Consider the following 18,406-nt stretch of genomic DNA (forward strand, 5'->3'; position numbering starts at 1 on the left):
ACTATCCAGGTAAAGCTTTGTGATTTAGAATAAACTTCAACGAGCTCTGATTATAAAACAATACCGCTAATACTTGGTCAAAATTCAATCCACAATGGAAAAAGAGTATTGTTGGTGGGGTTTTTTTTTTATATGCTTATGAGAGGACTTTATGGACGGAATGAGGGACCTCTCATTGGCGCTATTGGATGTGGACTTTTACTAACCAATTAGCTTGCCTTAAAGATAAAAAAAAGATCTCTTAGAGATTGTGAAGGATAGGCAACATTCCCTCCAACAAGTGCAGTTCCCTTTTAAGCTGGAAGTGCATTGTGTTGTTTTAAAGTGGCCTCCTGAACATTCCAACTCAAAGAACGTCAAGTTTCTGATTGTTCCCGATCAAGACAAATGTTAGCTACTATTTTGGTACCCTCTGGGACTTTAGCAGTAGCATTTTTTAGCAGCCCTTTTCTTCTCATGTGTATGTGTGTGTGTGTGTGTGTGTTTGTGTGTGTGTGTGTGTGCGTTTACCGGAAGCTAATTGTGCCAACATGAACTTCTAACAAGCTGAAACGTCCATGAAAACAGCAAACTAGCATGTATTCATCTTCATGAGTCTTTTTTTCTTGATGGTGATTACAATTTCTTCAACTATCACTACAACACGTGGCAGCAAACACCGGACTTGCAAGAAGGAAACAGCCACGTTCTGATGGACACTCGGGGAAAGAAAGTGAACGTAGAGTGACGACCGAAGGAAGGAAGCGTGCTGTCTGATTTACCCAACTCACAGAAAGTCGTCAACTTTGACCATTTTGGATCGTCACAAAAATGTTGGAATACAACAAGGTGTGTGCACTCAAAAGTATATCGTCAAAAGTACTGGGAAAAGTACTGTAAATACTGGCATCAAAGACAAGTTGATGTAGTTCTGGCTAAACAAGCGGCAAAGAGATTCACAACTACCAGTTAAAAGGCTTTCAGTTCTGAAAAAGAAAGACAGTTGAAAGATATTCCGATGTTTTTCATGCAAACTCGGTGACTCGGGCAGCTGAGTGAATTGGTCAGTGACGGTGTTAACAAACAGGGCACACAGGAAGTAGAAACACACAGCAATCGGGTGGGGTGTTAGCGGCAGTGCATGACACAAAAAGGGAGGCGGCTCATATGTGTTTTACCCTGTAAAACCGGATGGGAACAGATCAGGGGCGGGGCTGTTTAGCTGCAGGTGGGCAGACTCCGGTAAATGCCGCCCGTAGCCGAGAGTCACACAGACTGCTCCTTGGGGAAGGGTGGTCGCGGGCCGGGTGGGGAGAAGCCGGTGTTGGAGTACATGGGCTCGTTGGAGGGGGGCTGGGCGTAGGCGTGCTGAGGCAGGAAGGTGACGGGCAGGTGAGCTTGGGGGGGCGGAGACTCAGGCAGGTGCTCCATGTCGCGCTGGTGGCTCATGTACTCGGCGGGGTTCAGCGGTTCTTCCGGAGGATTCCAGAGTCCTGGGAGCGGGGGAATAGTTGAATGAAATAGTGAAATGACGATGACAAATATAAATCAACACAATGAAAGCTTTCATGTCAGCTTGGAGCTTTGAGCATCACAATTCCAAGGCACCCTGAACGCACCCCTCCAGGCTCAGCTCTTGTGAAGCAGGAAGTGCAAGAAAAGGAAAATGGAAAGTATCGGGCCACACGTCGCCGTCATGTGACAACCTTCCACTCACCTCCACCTTCCCCTGTGCTCCCATTTTTTTCAGACAAATTGAACAGCATAGGTTAGGTTGATTGGAAATTTCTCACAAAGTTTTTTAAAAGACACACTGTCATTTTGGGCTGATCTGTCCAATCAGCACACCTTCAGAGGACAGACGCGCACAGGTGTGTCAAACCTGATGAAGGTTCTTAAAAAAAACATGGCCGCCATCAAACAACTAATTATCCGTGAGTCCGGTTCGAATTAATTAGACGGCTCATTACAAAATAGGCGGAGTTTACTTTTTTGGGCTGTGTGAAAATGATGGAGATTGAAGTTTTACTACTCGTCTGAGAACATTTTCAGCTTGAAAATGTCAAACAATGACTTGGACGAGGATTGTTTCTTCGACGCAGAGGGAAGTTAGCACGAGCGAGACGTGAATGTGAGTATCTCTTTTATTTTAACACTATAAACTAACAAAAGACAAACATAAAGCGCTCACAGTGGAGGTACAAAACGTGGCTATGGAAACAAACACTTGCTCTATGGCATAAACTAAGGACATAAACAAAAGACTAGGCACAAAGGCAATTAACTATGAACTATAAACAAAAAACTTACACGACATGGAACTGTGAACGAGGGCATGAAGGTAGGAACAGCATGGGTAGGGTGAAGATGCCAGAACCAAGACAGGAAAAAGAATGACTTAAATAGCAGCTATGATGATTAATGAAACACAGGTGAGAGGCTGGGGACATGGACTAGGAGACCAGGTGAAACTAATGGGTAACTATGGCAACAAAACAAACCAGGAAGTGCAAAATTCAAGAACTGAATGTCCAAACAAGCAAAACATAAAATGGCCAACATAACAAAAACACAACATAATCCACAGGCGTGACAGAAAATGTTTTATCAATCCAAGCAGCGTTTGGCACCAGAATTTGGCCTTAGTAAAAAAAAACGGTGGGGCCGTTTGTGGGAATAGCATTGTGTCTGTGGTGGAAACAAGCCCAAGTAATCAACAACAGAAAATCTGCCAGCAAACGCTGAAAAAGGTCACCTGATGCAAAATAATGGTCCAAGTCCAAGAGCCTTTCTCCTTACGTTGATGAACAAGTTGTAAAAGACAGAGCATTAAATAGATGGCTGTTAGCAACACCAACAAGAAGTCAATCCGCACACTGAAAATGGCCACCAATCCTGGGGACAGTGACTTAGACCAAGTCCCACTGGAATCATGGGGACAGTGACTTAGACCAAGTCCCACTGGAATATTGGGGACAGTGACTTAGACCAAGTCCCACTGGAATATTGGGGACAGTGACTTAGACCAAGTTCCACTGGAATCATGGGGACAGTGACTTAGACCAAGTCCCACTGGAATCATGGGGACAGTGACTCAGACCAAGTTCCACTGGAATCATGGGGACAAGTGACTTAGACCAAGTTCCACTGGAATCATGGGAGCAGTGACTCAGACAGACCAAGTTCCAACACTGGAATCATGGGGACAGTGACTTAGACCAAGTTCCACTGGAATCATAGGGGACAGTGACTTAGACCAAGTGCCCACTGGAATATTGGGGACAGTGACTTAGACCAAGTTCCACTACCACTGATTGGGGACAGTGACTTAGACCAAGTTCCACTGGAATCATGGGGACCAGTGACTTAGACCAAGTCCCACTGGAATCATGGGGACAGTGACTTAGACCAAGTCCCACTGGAATATTGGGGACAGTGACTTAGACCAAGTCCCACTGGGATCATGGGGACAGTGACTTAGACCAAGTCCCCACTGGAATCATGGGAACAGTGACTCAGACCAAGTCCTGCTGAATCATGGGGACAGTGACTTAGACCAAGTCCACACTGGAATCATGGTGACAGTGACATAGACCAAGTCCCATTGGGATCATGGGGACAATGACTTAGACCAAGTCTACTGGCCCACTGGAATCATGGGGACAGTGACTTAGACCAAGTACCACTGGAATCATGGGGACAGTGACTTAAACCAAGTCCATTGGAATCATGGGGACAGTGACTTAGACCAAGTCCCACTGGGATCATGGGGACAGTGACTTAAACCAAGTACCGCTGGGATCATGGGGACAGTGACTTAGACCAAGTACCACTGGAATCATGGGACAGTGACTTAGACCAAGTCCTACTGGAATCATGGGAACAGTGACTCAGACCAAGTCCTGCTGGAATCATGGGGACAGTGACTTAGACCAAGTCACACTGGAATCATGGGGACAGTGACTTAGACCAAGTCCCACTGGGATCATGGGGACAGTGATGTAGACCAAATTTCCACTGGGATGATGGGGAGAGTGACTTAGACCAAGTTCTACTGGTCCACTGGAATCATGGGGACAGTGACTTAGACCAAGTCCCACTGGAATCAGGGGGACAGTGACTTAGACCAAGTCCCACTGGGATCATGGGGACAGTGATGTAGACCAAATTCCACTGGGATGATGGGGAGAGTGACTTAGACCAAGTTCTACTGGTCCCACTGGAATCATGGGACAGTGACTTAGACCAAGTCACACTGGGATCATGGGGACAGTGATGTAGACCAAATTCCACTGGGATGATGGGGAGAGTGACTTAGACCAAGTTCTACTGGTCCCACTGGATCATGGGGACAGTGACTTAGACCAAGTCCCACTGGAATCATGGGGACAGTGACTTAGACCAAGTCCCACTGGGATCATGGGACAGTGTCTGTCTTCTCACTTTATTCATTATGAGTTATCATCTGTCCATAACTTTACTCGTTATAAACTAACAACTGTCACATATCTATACTCGTTGGGGGATATTATTTGTCACACAACTTTACTCGCTATGGGTTATTAGCTCACTTATAACTTTACTCTTTACGGGTTGTTATCTGTCTTATAATTTTACTCGTTATGGGTTATTGCATGTCTCATAACTTTACTCATTATGACTTATCTCTGTCATAACTTTTCTCATTATAGGTTATATCTCTCATAACTTTACTCATTATGAGTTATCTCTGTCATAACTTTTCTCATTATAGGTTATATCTCTCATAACTTTACTTATTATGGGTTATTTCTCTCATAACTTTACTCATTATGGGTTATCATCTGTCCATAACTTTACTCGTTATGGCATTTGATCCATCACATAACTTTACTGGTTATGGGTTATTATCTGTCACATAACTTTACTCGTTATGGGTTATCATCTGTTACATCACTTTATTTGTTTTGGGTTATCATCTGTCTCATAACTTTACTTGTGATGGGTTGTTATCCATCCAATAACTTTACTCATTATGGGTTTATTATCCATTTCATAACTTTACTCATTACTAGTTATCATCTGTCTCATAACTTTGTTTGTTATGGGTTAATATCTGTCTCATAACTTTACTCGTTATGTCTTATTATCGGTCTCATAACATGACTTGTTATAGGTTATTATCCGTCTCATAACTTTACCCGTTATGTGTTACTATCTTTCTCATAACTTTGCTCGTTATGTCTTATTATCTGTCTCATAACTTTACCCGTTATGTGTTACTATCTTTCTCATAACTTTGCTCGTTATGTCTTATTATCTGTCTCATAACTTTACCCGTTATGTGTTACTATCTTTCTCATAACTTTGCTCGTTATGTCTTATTATCTGTCTCATAACTTTACTCGTTATGAGTTATTATCTGTCTCCTAACTTTACACATTATGGGTTATTATCCATCCATATTTTTACACATTATGGGTTATCATCTGTCCATAACTTTACTGGTCATGGGTTATTATCCATCTTGTGATTTTACTCGCTATGGGCTATTAACCGTCCTATAACTTTACTTGTTATTGGTTATTATCTGTCTCATAACTTTACTCGCAATGAGTTATCATTTGTCTCATAACTTTACTTGTTATGGGTTAATATCCGTTTCATAACTTGACTTGTTATGGGTTATTATCCGTCTTCTAACTTTATTCATTATGGGTTATCATCTGTCCATAACTTTACTCGTATGGGTTATCATCTGTCTCATAACTTTACTCGTTATGGGTTATTATCAATCTTATAACTTTACACGTTATGGGTTATTGCATATCTCATAACTTTACTCATTATGGGTTATCTCTCTCATAACTTTATTCATTATGGGTTATCATCTGTCCATAACTTTACTCGTATGGGTTATCATCTGTCTCATAACTTTACTCGTTATGGGTTATTATCAATCTTATAACTTTACACGTTATGGGTTATTGCATATCTCATAACTTTACTCATCATGGGTTATCTCTCTCATAACTTTATTCATTATGGGTTATCATCTGTCCATAACTTTACTCGTATGGGTTATCATCTGTCTCATAACTTTACTCGTTATGGGTTATTATCAATCTTATAACTTTACACGTTATGGGTTATTGCATATCTCATAACTTTACTCATCATGGGTTATCTCTCTCATAACTTTACTCATTATGGGTTATCTCTCTCATAACTTTACTCGTTATGTCTTATTATCTGTCTCCTAACTTTACACATTATGGGTTATCATCTGTCCATAACTTTACTCATTATGTGTTACTATTTGTCTCATAACTTTACACGTTGTGTGATATCGGTCTCATAACATGACTTGTTATAGGTTATTACCCGTCTCATAACTTTACTGGTTATGGGTTATTATTATCTGTCGCGTAACAGCGATCTAATGCAGTACATTGTAGTGTGTCCGTTGAAGTGATACCGCAGTAGTAGTATTTCTTAGAACATATGTTTACCACTTTGGGCCCTTCCCTCACTTTTAAGGATCAAGACGAAGAGGAAGGCTTTATTGGGAGGATTGTGCTCCATCTTTGATTGATATATTCAGTACTGGTGAGAACCACTTTAAGAATGAAAGCACTCTTTTTGTTGCATGTTTTCTTACAAATGGTCACTTTCAGTCACTTACAAGGCTGAAAAAGTGAGGTAAAAAGGAAGAAAAGAACAAGCGAGCTTTGCATGTGAAATATAGAAATGGAGACAAATGTGTGTTTGACCTGTAAGAGCAGGGTCAGAAGGTGAAGAAGAGTATACCTGCAGGCCACAGGCTGAGGGAAAGGCCTAAAAAGGCATGCTAGTGTGAGCTAGGCTGGATGGTTGCATACTCGACAAGGTCCCCAGGGCCAGACTGAGCGCAGCTTCGCGGGCTGGGAGACGAGGCCAAGGCTGCAGTATCCAGCTCAGCGTACTGGACCTCACAGTCCTTCTGACCCGAGTTCTGGAGACAAGAGAGGGCGAGAGGCGAGTGAGGCGCGGCCGGGTGTGGAGGTGACCGTGGCGACTGCATTTCACACTGGAGATGTGTGTGCACTGAGATCAGCGGCTCAGGTCCCACATCAGGGCAAGGAAAAACTCAACCCAATGGGATGACAATGAAAAACCTTGGAGGGGACCGCAGATGTGGGGACCCCCCTGGGCGACCGGTGCAATGGAAGTCAAAAGGACCATATCAGTACCATATTTGTACTAAAACTACCATCTTGATACAATAGTATAATATTAGTACCAATAGAACCATATTAGTAAATGATAAATGGGTTGTACTTGTATAGCGCTTTTCTACCTTCAAGGTACTCAAAGCGCTTTGACACTACTTCCACATTCACACACACACACACACTGATGGAGGGAGCTGCAATGCAAGGCGCCAACCAGCACCCATCAGGAGCAAGGGTGAAGTGTCTTGCTCAGGACACAACAGACGTGACGAGGTTGGTACTAGGTGGGGATTGAACCAGGGACCCTCGGGTTGCGCACGGCCACTCTCCCACTGCGCCACACCGTCCCTTACTTTAGTACATACTTTAGTACATATTAGTACATATTAATATCAAATCTGCCAACTTGTTACAATAGTAACATATTAGTACCATATTAGTATCATGGTACCATAATAGTACCATAAGTACCATCTTGTTACAATAGCACCATCTTAGTACCAAAACTACCATCTTGTTACAATAGTACTATCTTAGTACCAATAGTACCATCTTAGTACCATAGTTTGTATTAGTACCACAAGTACCTTCTTGTTACAATAGTACCATCTTAGTACCAATAGTAATATATTAGTACCATCCTACATAGTAGTACCACAAGTACCATCTTGTTACAATAGTACCATCTTAGTACCAATAGTACCATCTTAGTACCATAGTACATATTAGTACCAAAACTACCGTCTTGTTACAATAGTACCATCTTAGTACCAATAGTACCATCTTAGTACCAATAGTACCATAGTACATACTAGTACCACAAGTACCATCTTGTTACAATAGGACTCCTTTAGTACCCCTCTCTCTCTGCTTATGGCCACAATTTAGTGCCGACGCAACATAGCTAACATGTGATGAACGCTGGTGAAGATGCAACGTGCCACAGGAGCAGAGCTAGTAAATGACCTAGTAGATTTAAAGTTTGGGCAGGGAGCAGAGTGTCAATCATTTCCTTTCAGCGGCCGATAGAAGCAACCACAGGAGCGGCCAATAGGAGCTGCCAATAAGTGTGGCCAATAGGAGCGACCAATAGGAGCGACCAATAGGAGCAACCATAGGAGCGGCCAATAGGAGCGACCAATAGGAGCAACCATAGGAGCGGCCAATAGGAGCGACCAATAGGAGCAACCATAGGAGCGGCCCATAGGAGCGACCAGTAGGAGCAACCATAGGAGCGGCCAATAGGAGCGGCCAATAGGAGCGACCAGTAGGAGCAACCATAGGAGCGGCCAATAGGAGCGGCCAATAGGAGCGACCAGTAGGAGCAACCATAGGAGCGACCAATAGGAGAAACCATAGGAGCGGCCATTAGGAGCGGCCAATAGGAGCGGCCAATAGGAGCTGCCATAGGAGCTGCCAATAGGAGCGGCCAATAGGAGCAACCATAGGAGCGGCCAATAGGAGCGGCCAATAGGAGCTGCCATAGGAGCTGCCAATAGGAGCGGCCAACAGGAGCAACCATAGAAGCGGCCAATAGGAGCGGCCAATAGGAACTGCCATAGGAGCTGCCAATAGGAGCGGCCAACAGGAGCAACCATAGAAGCGGCCAATAGGAGAAACCATAGGAGCGGCCATTAGGAGCGGCCAATAGGAGCGGCCAATAGGAGCTGCCATAGGAGCTGCCAATAGGAGCGGCCAATAGGAGCGGCCAATAGGAGCTGCCATAGGAGCTGCCAATAGGAGCGGCCAACAGGAGCAACCATAGAAGCGGCCAATAGGAGAAACCATAGGAGCGGCCATTAGGAGCGGCCAATAGGAGCGGCCAATAGGAGCTGCCATAGGAGCTGCCAATAGGAGCGGCCAATAGGAGCAACCATAGAAGCGGCCAATAGGAGAAACCATAGGAGCTGCCATAGGAGCGGCCAATAGGAGCTGCCAATAGGAGCGGCCAATAGGAGCAACCATAGAAGCGGCCAATAGGAGAAACCATAGGAGCGGCCATTAGGAGCGGCCAATAGGAGCGGCCAATAGGAGCTGCCATAGGAGCTGCCAATAGGAGCGGCCAATAGGAGCAACCATAGGAGCGGCCAATAGGAGCGGCCGATAGAGGCGGTAGAGGAGGAAAAGTTCAACTCACCGACTTGTCGGTAAAGGCGGTGGACTCGGAGGGCGCGATGTCATAATAAGGAGGCTGGAGGGGCAACTTGTGTATCTCCTGGTCTTTGTCCAGATGGACCACCTGCAGGAGAAACCACATGATTAATGATCTCCTTATCAATAATAGTCTGACTCATATCCATATTCTCATTATCAATAATAGTCTGACTCATATCCATATTCTCATTATCAATAATAGTCTGATTCATATTCTCAATATCAATGATCGTCTGATTCATATTCATATTCTCATTATCAATAATAGTCTGATTCATATTCATATTCTCATTATCAATAATAGTCTGACTCATATCCATATTCTCATTATCAATAATAGTCTGATTCATATTCTCAATATCAATGATCGTCTGATTCATATTCATATTCTCATGATCAATAATAGTCTGATTCATATTCATATTCTCATTATCAATAATAGTCTGATTCATATTCATATTCTCATTATCAATAATAGTCTGACTCATATTCATATTCTCATTATCAATAATAGTCTGATTCATATTCTCAATATCAATGATCGTCTGATTCATATTCATATTCTCATTATCAATAATAGTCTGATTCATATTCATATTCTCATTAGCAATAATAGTTTGATTCATATTCATATTCTCATGATCAATAATAGTCTGATTCATATTCATATTCTCATGATCAATAATAGTCTGACTCATATTCATATTCTCATTATCAATAATAGTCTGATTCATATTCATATTCTCAATGTCAATGATCGTCTGATTCATAGTCCATCATTGAAGGATATCATCAGGATTATTGATTAGTCATATTTGTATTAGTATTTTTCATTTCATCAATTATATCTTGATTCTTAATATATTTAGTAGTATTACCATTATTAATACTATTTTTATTTTTAAAATATTTAGTAATATTACCATTATTAATACTATAATTATTCAAAATAACTTTTGCAATATTACCATCCATCTTCTTCCTCTTATCTGAGGTGGGGTCGCGGGGGCAGCAGCCTAAGCAAGAAAGCCCAGACTTCCCTCTCCCCAGCCACTTGGTCCAGCTCCTCCCGGGAGATCCCGAGGCATTCCCAGGCTAGCCGGGAATCATAGTTTTCCCAACGTGTCCTGGGTCTTCCCCGTGGCCTCCTACCGGTTGGACGTGCCCTAAACACCTCCCTAGGGAGGCGTTCGGGTGGCATCCTGACCAGATGCCCGAACCACCTCATCTGGCTCCTCTCCATGTGGAGGAGCAGCGGCTTTACTTTGAGTTCCTCCCGGATGGCAGAGCTTCTCACCCTATCTCTAAGGGAGAGACCTGGCAACGGGCGGAGGAAACTCATTTTGGCCGTTTGTACCTGGGATCTTGTCCTTTGGGTCTTAACCCACAGCTCTTGACCATAGGTGAGGATAGGAACGTAGATCGACCGGTAAATTGAGAGCTTTGCCTTCCGGCTAAGTCCCTTCTTCACCACAACGGATTGATACGGTGTCCACATTACTGTGGACGTCGTACCGATCCGCCTGTCGATCTCACCATTCACTGTTCCTCCAATCGTGAACAAAACTCTAAGGTACTTGAACTCCTACACGTTGGGCAAGATCTCCTCCCCAACTCTGATATGGCACTCCACCCTTTTCCGGGAAAGAACCATAGACTCGGACTTGGAGGTGCTGAATCTCATCCCAGTCGCTTCACACTAGGCTGCGAACCGATCCAGTGAGAGCTGAAGATCCTGGCCAGATGAAGCCATCAGGACCACATCATCTGCAAAAAGCAGAGACCTAATCCTGCAGCCACCAAACCAGATCCCCTCAACGCCCTGACTGCGCCTAGAAATTCTGTCCATAAAAGTTATGAAAGAATCGGTGACAAAGGACAGCCTTGGCGGAGTCCAACCCTCACTGGAAATGTGTTCCACTTACTGCCGGCAATGCGGACCAAGCTCTGAGACTGATCATACAGGGAGCGGACCGCCACAATCAGACAGTCCGGTACCCCATACTCTCTGAGCTCTCCCCACAGGACATTGGTCGAATAACTTCTCCAAGTCCACAAAGCACATGTAGACTGGTTGGGCCCCCATGCACCCTAAAGGACTCTGCCGAGAGTAAAGAGCTGGTTCAAAGTTCCACGACAAGGACGAAACCACATTGTTCCTCCTGAATCCAAGGTTCAACCATTCGGCGTAGCCTCCTCTCCAGTAAACCTGAATAGACCTTACCAGGAAGGCTGAGGAGTGTGATCCCACCATAGTTGGAACACACCCTCCGGTCCCCCTTCTTAAAGAGAGGAACCACCACCCCGGTCTTCCAATCCAGAGGTAGCGCCCCTGTTGTCCACGCGATGCCGCACACTCTCGTCAACCAAGAAAGCCCCACAGCGTCCAGAGCCTTAAGGAACTCCGGGCGGTTCTCATTCACCCCGGGGCCTTGCCCCCGAGGAGCTGTTTAAAGGCCTACTGAAAGCCACTACTAGCCACCACGCAGTCTGATAGTTTATATATCAATGATGAAATATTAACATTGCAACACATGACAATACGCCCGCTTTAGTTTACTAAATTGTAATTTTAAATTTCCCGGGAGTTTCGTCTTGAAAACGTTGTGTAATGATGACGTGTACGCGTGACATCACGGGTTTTTAGGAAGTATGAGCGCTGCACACACACACAGCTAAAAGTCCTCTGCTTTAACGGCATAATTACACAGTATTTTGGACATCTGTGTTGCTGAATCTTTTGCAATTTGTTCAATTAATATTGGAGAAGTCAAAGTAGAAAGACGAAGTTGGGAAGCTTTAGCCTTTAGCCACACAAACACATGGTGATTCCTTGTTTAAATTTCACGGAGGTGAAACTTTACTATGGATCACAGAGGATCCCAACCGAATGCCACCAGCAGGTTTCGGTCAGAAAATTGTTGTCAAAAAGTCGCCTCTTACCGGATATCAGCTGAGCTTGTGCCTCCCGTACAGCTGCCGTCGACTTCCCCGAGACACTGCGCGTCAACACCCGGCTGTGGACGTACACCTCCGACTATCAGGTACTGTTAAACTCACTAAAACACTAGCAACACAATAGAAAGATAAGGCATTTCCCAGAATTATCCAAGTAAATGTCTCTAAAAACATATGAATACATCTCAATGCAACGCGATCGCAATCCGTTTTTTTTTTTTTTTCTAGTCCGTCACTATCAATATCCTCAAACACGAATCTTTCATCCTCGCTCAAATGAATGGGGAACTTGTCGTTTTCTCGGTCTGAATAGCTGTTTTTGTTGGAGGCTCCCATTAAAATCAATGTGAATATTTGAGGAGACATCAACATGTGACGTCATCGTCTGCCACTTCCGGTACAGGCAGGACTTTTCTGCAGTTGCCAACTTTATCCTGGATGTTCTCTACTAAATCCTTTCAGCAAAAATATGGCAATATCGCGAAATGATGAAGTATGACACATAGAATGGACCTGCTATCCCCGTTTAAATAAGAACATCTAATTTCAGTAGGCTTTTAACTACCTCGGCAACCTCAGCCCCAGAAATAGGAGAGTCCACCACAGATTCCCCGGGCAGTGCCTCCTCATAGGAAGACATGTTGGTGGGATTGAGGAGGTCTTCGAAGTATTCCCTCCACTGATCCACAATATCCTCAGTCGAGGTCAGCAGAACACCATCCCCACCATACACGGTGTTGATAGTGCACTGCTTCCCCTTCCTGAGGCGGCGGATGGTGGTCCAGAATCGCTTTGAAGCCGTCTGGAAGTAGTTTTCATAGGCTTCCCCGAACTTCTCCCATACCCGAGTTTTTGCCTCCGCGACCGCTGAAGCTGCACAACGCTTGGCCTGTCGGTACCTGTCCGCTGCCTCCGGAGTCCCATGAGTCAAAACGACCTGATAGGACTCTTTCTTCAGCTTGACGGCATTCCTCGCTGCCGGTGACCACCAGCGGGTTCTAGGATTACCGCCACGACAGGCACCAACCACCTTGCGGGCACAGCTCCAATCAGCCACCTCGACAATAGAGGCATGGAACATGGTCCACTCGGACTCAATGTCCAGCACCTCCCTCGTGACATGTTCAAAGTTCTTCCCGAGATGGGAATTGAAACCCTCTCTGAAAGGAGACTCTGCTAGACGTTCCCAGCAGACCCTCACAATGCGTTTGTGCCTACCAGGTCTGTCCAGCATCGGAGCCAGCTCACCCCCAGGTGGTGATCGGTAGAAAGCTCCGCCCTTCTCTTAACCCGGGTGTCAAAAACATGAGACCGCAAATCCGATGACACAACTGCAAAGTCGATCATGGAACTGCGACTGAGGGAGTCCTGTTGCCAAGTGCACGTATGGACACCCTTATGTTTGAACATCGGGTTTGTTTTGGACAATCTGTGACGAGCACAAAAGTCCAATAACTTAACACCACTCGGGTTCAGATCCGGGCAGGGATTCTTCCCAATTCTTCCCAACTGTGCAATCTACTAATACAAGTCTCTATCAATCAATCAAAAATCATACCTTTCTAGGTTCCACTGCTGTTGCCAACATTAGCGTTGAAGTCCCCGAGCAGATCAAGGGAATCAGCCGAGGGATAACTCTCCAGTATTCCCTCAAGGGAATCCAAAAAGAGTGGGTACTCTGAGCTGCTGTTTGGTGCATAAGCACAAACAACAGTCAGGACCCGTCCCCCGCACCCGAAGGCGGAGGGAAGCTGCCCTCTCGTTTACTGGGTTAAAGTCCAACGTGCAGGCTTTGAGCCGGGATGGTAAAAAGAATTGCCCCCCCAGCCTGTCGCCTCTCATTGCTTGCAACGCCAGAGTGCTAGAGTCCATTCCCTCTCGAGAGAACTGCTTCCAGAGCCCTTGCTGTGTGCGTAGAAGTGAGTCTGACTATATCTAGCCAGAACTTCTCTACCTCGCGCCCCAGCTCTGGCTCCTTCCTTCCTAGCGAGCTGATGTTCCACGTCCCAAGAGCTAGCTTATAGAGCCGAGGATCGGAGCGCCAAGTGGTCTGACTTCGGCTGTTGCCCAGCTCACATCCCACCCGACCTCTATGGCCCCTCCTATGAGTGATGAGCCCATTGGAGGGGGGACCCCTAGTAATATTACCATCATTTATATCATCTTTATTTATAATATCTTTACTGCTATTACTATTATTAATAAAATCCTTAAACGTGTTTTCATTGTAAATATACTCTTTGTTAAGAGTATTATTAGTGATACTTAAATTATTCATATATCCATCCATTTTCTAGCACTTGTCCCCCTCGGGGTTGTGGGGGTGGCTGGAGCCTAACCCAGCGGCATTCTGGCAGAAGGCGTCGTACACCCTTGCCAACGAAGGCAGGTACACCATGGACGAGGAAGGCAAGGTTACCGCTGGACAAGGAAGGCGGAGTACACCCTGACCAAGGAAGGCAGCGTACACCCTGGACAAGGAAGGCAAGGTTGACCCTGGAAGACTGAGCCCCTAATGGCAAGGCCAACACAGATAGACTAAATTAAAAGATTAAAATGTTTACATTAGTGACTAAGTTGAAAGACCAAAGTGTTTAAACTAGTGACTAAATTAAAAATATATATATTTGTGATTAGGTTGAAAGAGTAAAGTGTTTGAATTAGTGAGTAAGTTGAAACACTAGCGCATTTAAATTAGTGACTAAGTTGAACGACTAAAATGTTTGAATTAGTGACTAAGTTTAACGACTGTATTATGAAATTAGTGACTAGTTTGAAATGATAAAGTGTTTAAATTAGTGACTAAGTTGAACAATTTAAATGTTTAAATTAGTGACTAGGTTGAAAAATAAAAGTGTTTAATATAGTGACTAAGTTGAAAGAGTAAAGTGTTTAATATAGTGACTAAGTTGAAAGGCTAAAGTGTTTAAATTAGTGACTAAGTTGAACAACTTAAATGTCAAATTAGTGACTAAATTGAACGACTAAAGTGTTCAAATTAGTGAATAAGTTTTAAAGACTTAAATATTTGAATTAGTGAATAAGTTGAACAACTAAAATGTTTAAATTACTGACTAAGTTGAATGACTAAAATGTTGAAGTTAGTGACTAAGTTGACTGACTAAAATGTTGAAATTAGTGACTAAGTTGAAATAATATTTTTTAAATTAGTGACTAAGTTGAATGAATACAATTTTGAAATTAGTGACTCAGTTGATTGAATACAATGTTGAAATGAGTGACTAAGTTGAAAGAGAATATTTTATTAAATGAGTGACTAAGTTGAATTACTAAAATATTGAAATGAGTGACTAAGTTGAAAGAGAATATTTTTTTAATGAGTGACTAAGTTGAATGACTAAAATGTTGAAATGAGTGACTAAGTTGAATGACAAATGTTGAAATTAGTGACTTAGTTGAATGGCTAAAATGTTGACATTAGTGACTTAGTTGAATGACTGAAATGTTGAAATGAGTCACAATGTTGAGTGACTAAAATATTGAAATGAGTGACTAAGTTGAAAGAGAATATTTTTTGAAATGGGTAACTAAGTTGAATGACTAAAATGTTGAAATGAGTGACTAAGTTGAATGACTAAAATGTTGAAATGAGTGACTAAGTTGAATGACTAAAATGTTGAAATGAGTAACTAAGTTGAACGACTAAAATGTTGAAATGAGTGACTAAGTTGAATGACTAAAATGTTGAAATGAGTGACTAAGTTGAATGACCAAAATGTTGAAATGAGTGACTAAGTTGAATGACTAAAATGTTGAAATGAGTGACTAAGTTGAATGACTAAATGTTGAAATGAGTGACTAAGTTGAATGACTAAAATGTTGAAATGAGTGACTAAGTTGATTGACTAAAATGTTGAAATGAGTGACAAAGTTGAATGACTAAAATGTTGAAATAAGTGACTAAGTTGAATGACTAAAATGTTGAAATGAGTGACTAAGTTGAATGACTAAAAATGTTGAAATGAGTGACTAAGTTGAATGACTAAAATGTTGAAAAGAGTGACTAAGTTGAATGACTAAAATGTTGAAATGAGTGACTAAGTTGAATGACTAAAATGTTGAAATGAGTGACTAAGTTGAATGACTAAAATGTTGAAATGAGTGACAAAGTTGAATGACTAAAATGTTGAAATGAGTGACAAAGTTGAATGACTAAAATGTTGAAATGAGTGACAAAGTTGAATGACTAAAATGTTGAAATGAGTGACTAAGTTGAATGACTAAAATGTTGAAATGAGTGACTAAGTTGAATGACTAAAATGTTGAAATGAGTGACTAAGTTGAATGACTAAAATGTTGAAATGAGTGACTAAGTTGAATGACTAAAATGTTGAAATGAGTGACAAAGTTGAATGACTAAAATGTTGAAATGAGTGACTAAGTTGAATGACTAAAATGTTGAAATGAGTGACTAAGTTGAATGACTAAAATGTTGAAATGAGTGACTAAGTTGAATGACTAAAATGTTGAAATGAGTGACTAAGTTGAATGACTAAAATGTTGAAAAGAGTGACTAAGTTGAATGACTAAAATGTTGACTTAGTTGAGCGAGCAGAATGAGTGTTGTGTATGAAGTTGCAGTGCAGGGGTATTGGAAGAGGCGGAGCTTGGCCCATCAAGAAGACCACACCTGGATGTCATCAGAAGTCAGGTGTCCCTTCATGTCGCTGTTCTTCTTCTTGGGCGGGGGAGGGGCAGGCTTGTGGGCGGGCGGGAGGTCGGTCCTGTTGGCAGAGAACGCAGACACGCCGTGAACTTTGGCACCGTCGGCGGCGGCCGCCGTCACATCGCTCACCTGCTAATGAGAAGTCCTGCCCGCACCTGGCCTTCTCTTAGCTCTGGACTTGGCGGCGGCGGCCTTTCAAAGGCTGCTATTGAGAGTGGCTGTCAATGGACACTCAGTGGGGAAGGTGTGAGTCACGGCCTCTGGGGGGCGCCCACCTCAAACAGTCAGTCTTCCAAAGGTAGATCCACCTGGTCATCTCCAGGACTGACTCAAACAATGTGCCCTTTGACCCTCAAACATGCTCCTCGCTTTATGTCCACCACTTTTTGTGTCAATCTACAAACCCCGTTTCCATATGAGTTGGGAAATGGTGTTAGATGTAAATATAAAGAAAATACAATGATTTGCAAATCCTTTTCAGGCCATATTCAACTGAATATGGCTTGAAAAGGATTTGCAAATCATTGTATTCTGTTTATATTTACATCTAACACCATTTCCCAACTCATGTGGGAACGGGGTTTGTATGTTGATAGAGACTCCTTTGTGGCAATAAACGCTTTTGTGCTCAAAAATTTGTAAACGTTGTTTTGCTCACCCCTTCATGAACGTTCTTGTGCTCACTCCTTCATAAATGCTTTTGTACTCACCACTTTATAAATATTCTTGTGCTCACCCCTTCATAAACATTCTTGTGCTCCCCCCTTCGTAAACGTTCTGGTGCTCACCCGTTCATAAACGTTCTAGTACTCACCACTTCATAAACATTTTTTGTTCTAACTCCATAAACATTTTTGACCCACCCCTTCATAGACGTTTTTGTACTCACCACTTTATAGATGTTCTTGTGCTTATCCCTTCATGAACAGTTTGTGCTCACTCCTTCATAAACGTTTTTTGGGCTAAGTCATTCATAAAGATTTTTGACTCTCCCCTTCATAAACATTTTTTTGCTCCCCTCTTCATAAATCTTTTGTACTCACCACTTTGTGAATGTTCTTGTGCCCACCCCTCCACAAACCCTTTTCTGCTCACCACTTCATGAACGTTCATGTGTTCACTACTTCATAAATGTTTTGTGCTCACCCCTTCATGAACGTCTTTGTGCTCACCCTTTCATTAAACTTTTTTTGTGCTCACCTCATCATAAACGTTTTTGTGCTCAATCCTTTATAAACGTTTTTGTGATTACCTCTTCATAAACGTTCGGAGTCACCATTTCATAAACATTGTCGTGCACACCACTTCACAAACATTTTTATGCAGTGTTTTTTTTTTTTTGACAGCATGGCGAAGTTGGTAGAGTGGCTGTGCCAGCATTCTGAGGGTTACTGGTTCAATCCCCACATTCTACCATCCTAGTCATGTCCGTTGT

At 42.9% G+C, this 18,406-nt stretch overlaps 1 protein-coding gene across 2 annotated transcripts in view; it reads right to left on the bottom strand.

Annotated features, from left to right (window-relative positions):
* Positions 1–6,770: 6,770 nt before the first annotated feature.
* Positions 6,771–18,406, bottom strand: part of LOC133537477 (nectin-1-like) — a 144,292-nt gene continuing 132,656 nt past the window's right edge. Inside the window, exons 6-8 of one of the 2 annotated variants that reach the window (XM_061878527.1) lie at positions 16,936–17,027; positions 9,310–9,411; positions 6,771–6,952 (exon numbers count right to left, since the gene is read on the bottom strand). In XM_061878527.1, coding sequence (XP_061734511.1) covers positions 6,809–6,952; positions 9,310–9,411; positions 16,936–17,027 — 338 coding nt within the window. In that variant the 3' untranslated portion in view covers positions 6,771–6,808. Of the gene's footprint in view, positions 6,953–9,309; positions 9,412–16,935; positions 17,030–18,406 lie in introns of both variants that reach the window. The other variant, XM_061878528.1, reaches the window with a different exon arrangement.

This window comes from Nerophis ophidion, linkage group LG18 (assembly GCF_033978795.1).
Source record: "Nerophis ophidion isolate RoL-2023_Sa linkage group LG18, RoL_Noph_v1.0, whole genome shotgun sequence".
NCBI classification, from domain to species: domain Eukaryota; kingdom Metazoa; phylum Chordata; class Actinopteri; order Syngnathiformes; family Syngnathidae; genus Nerophis; species Nerophis ophidion.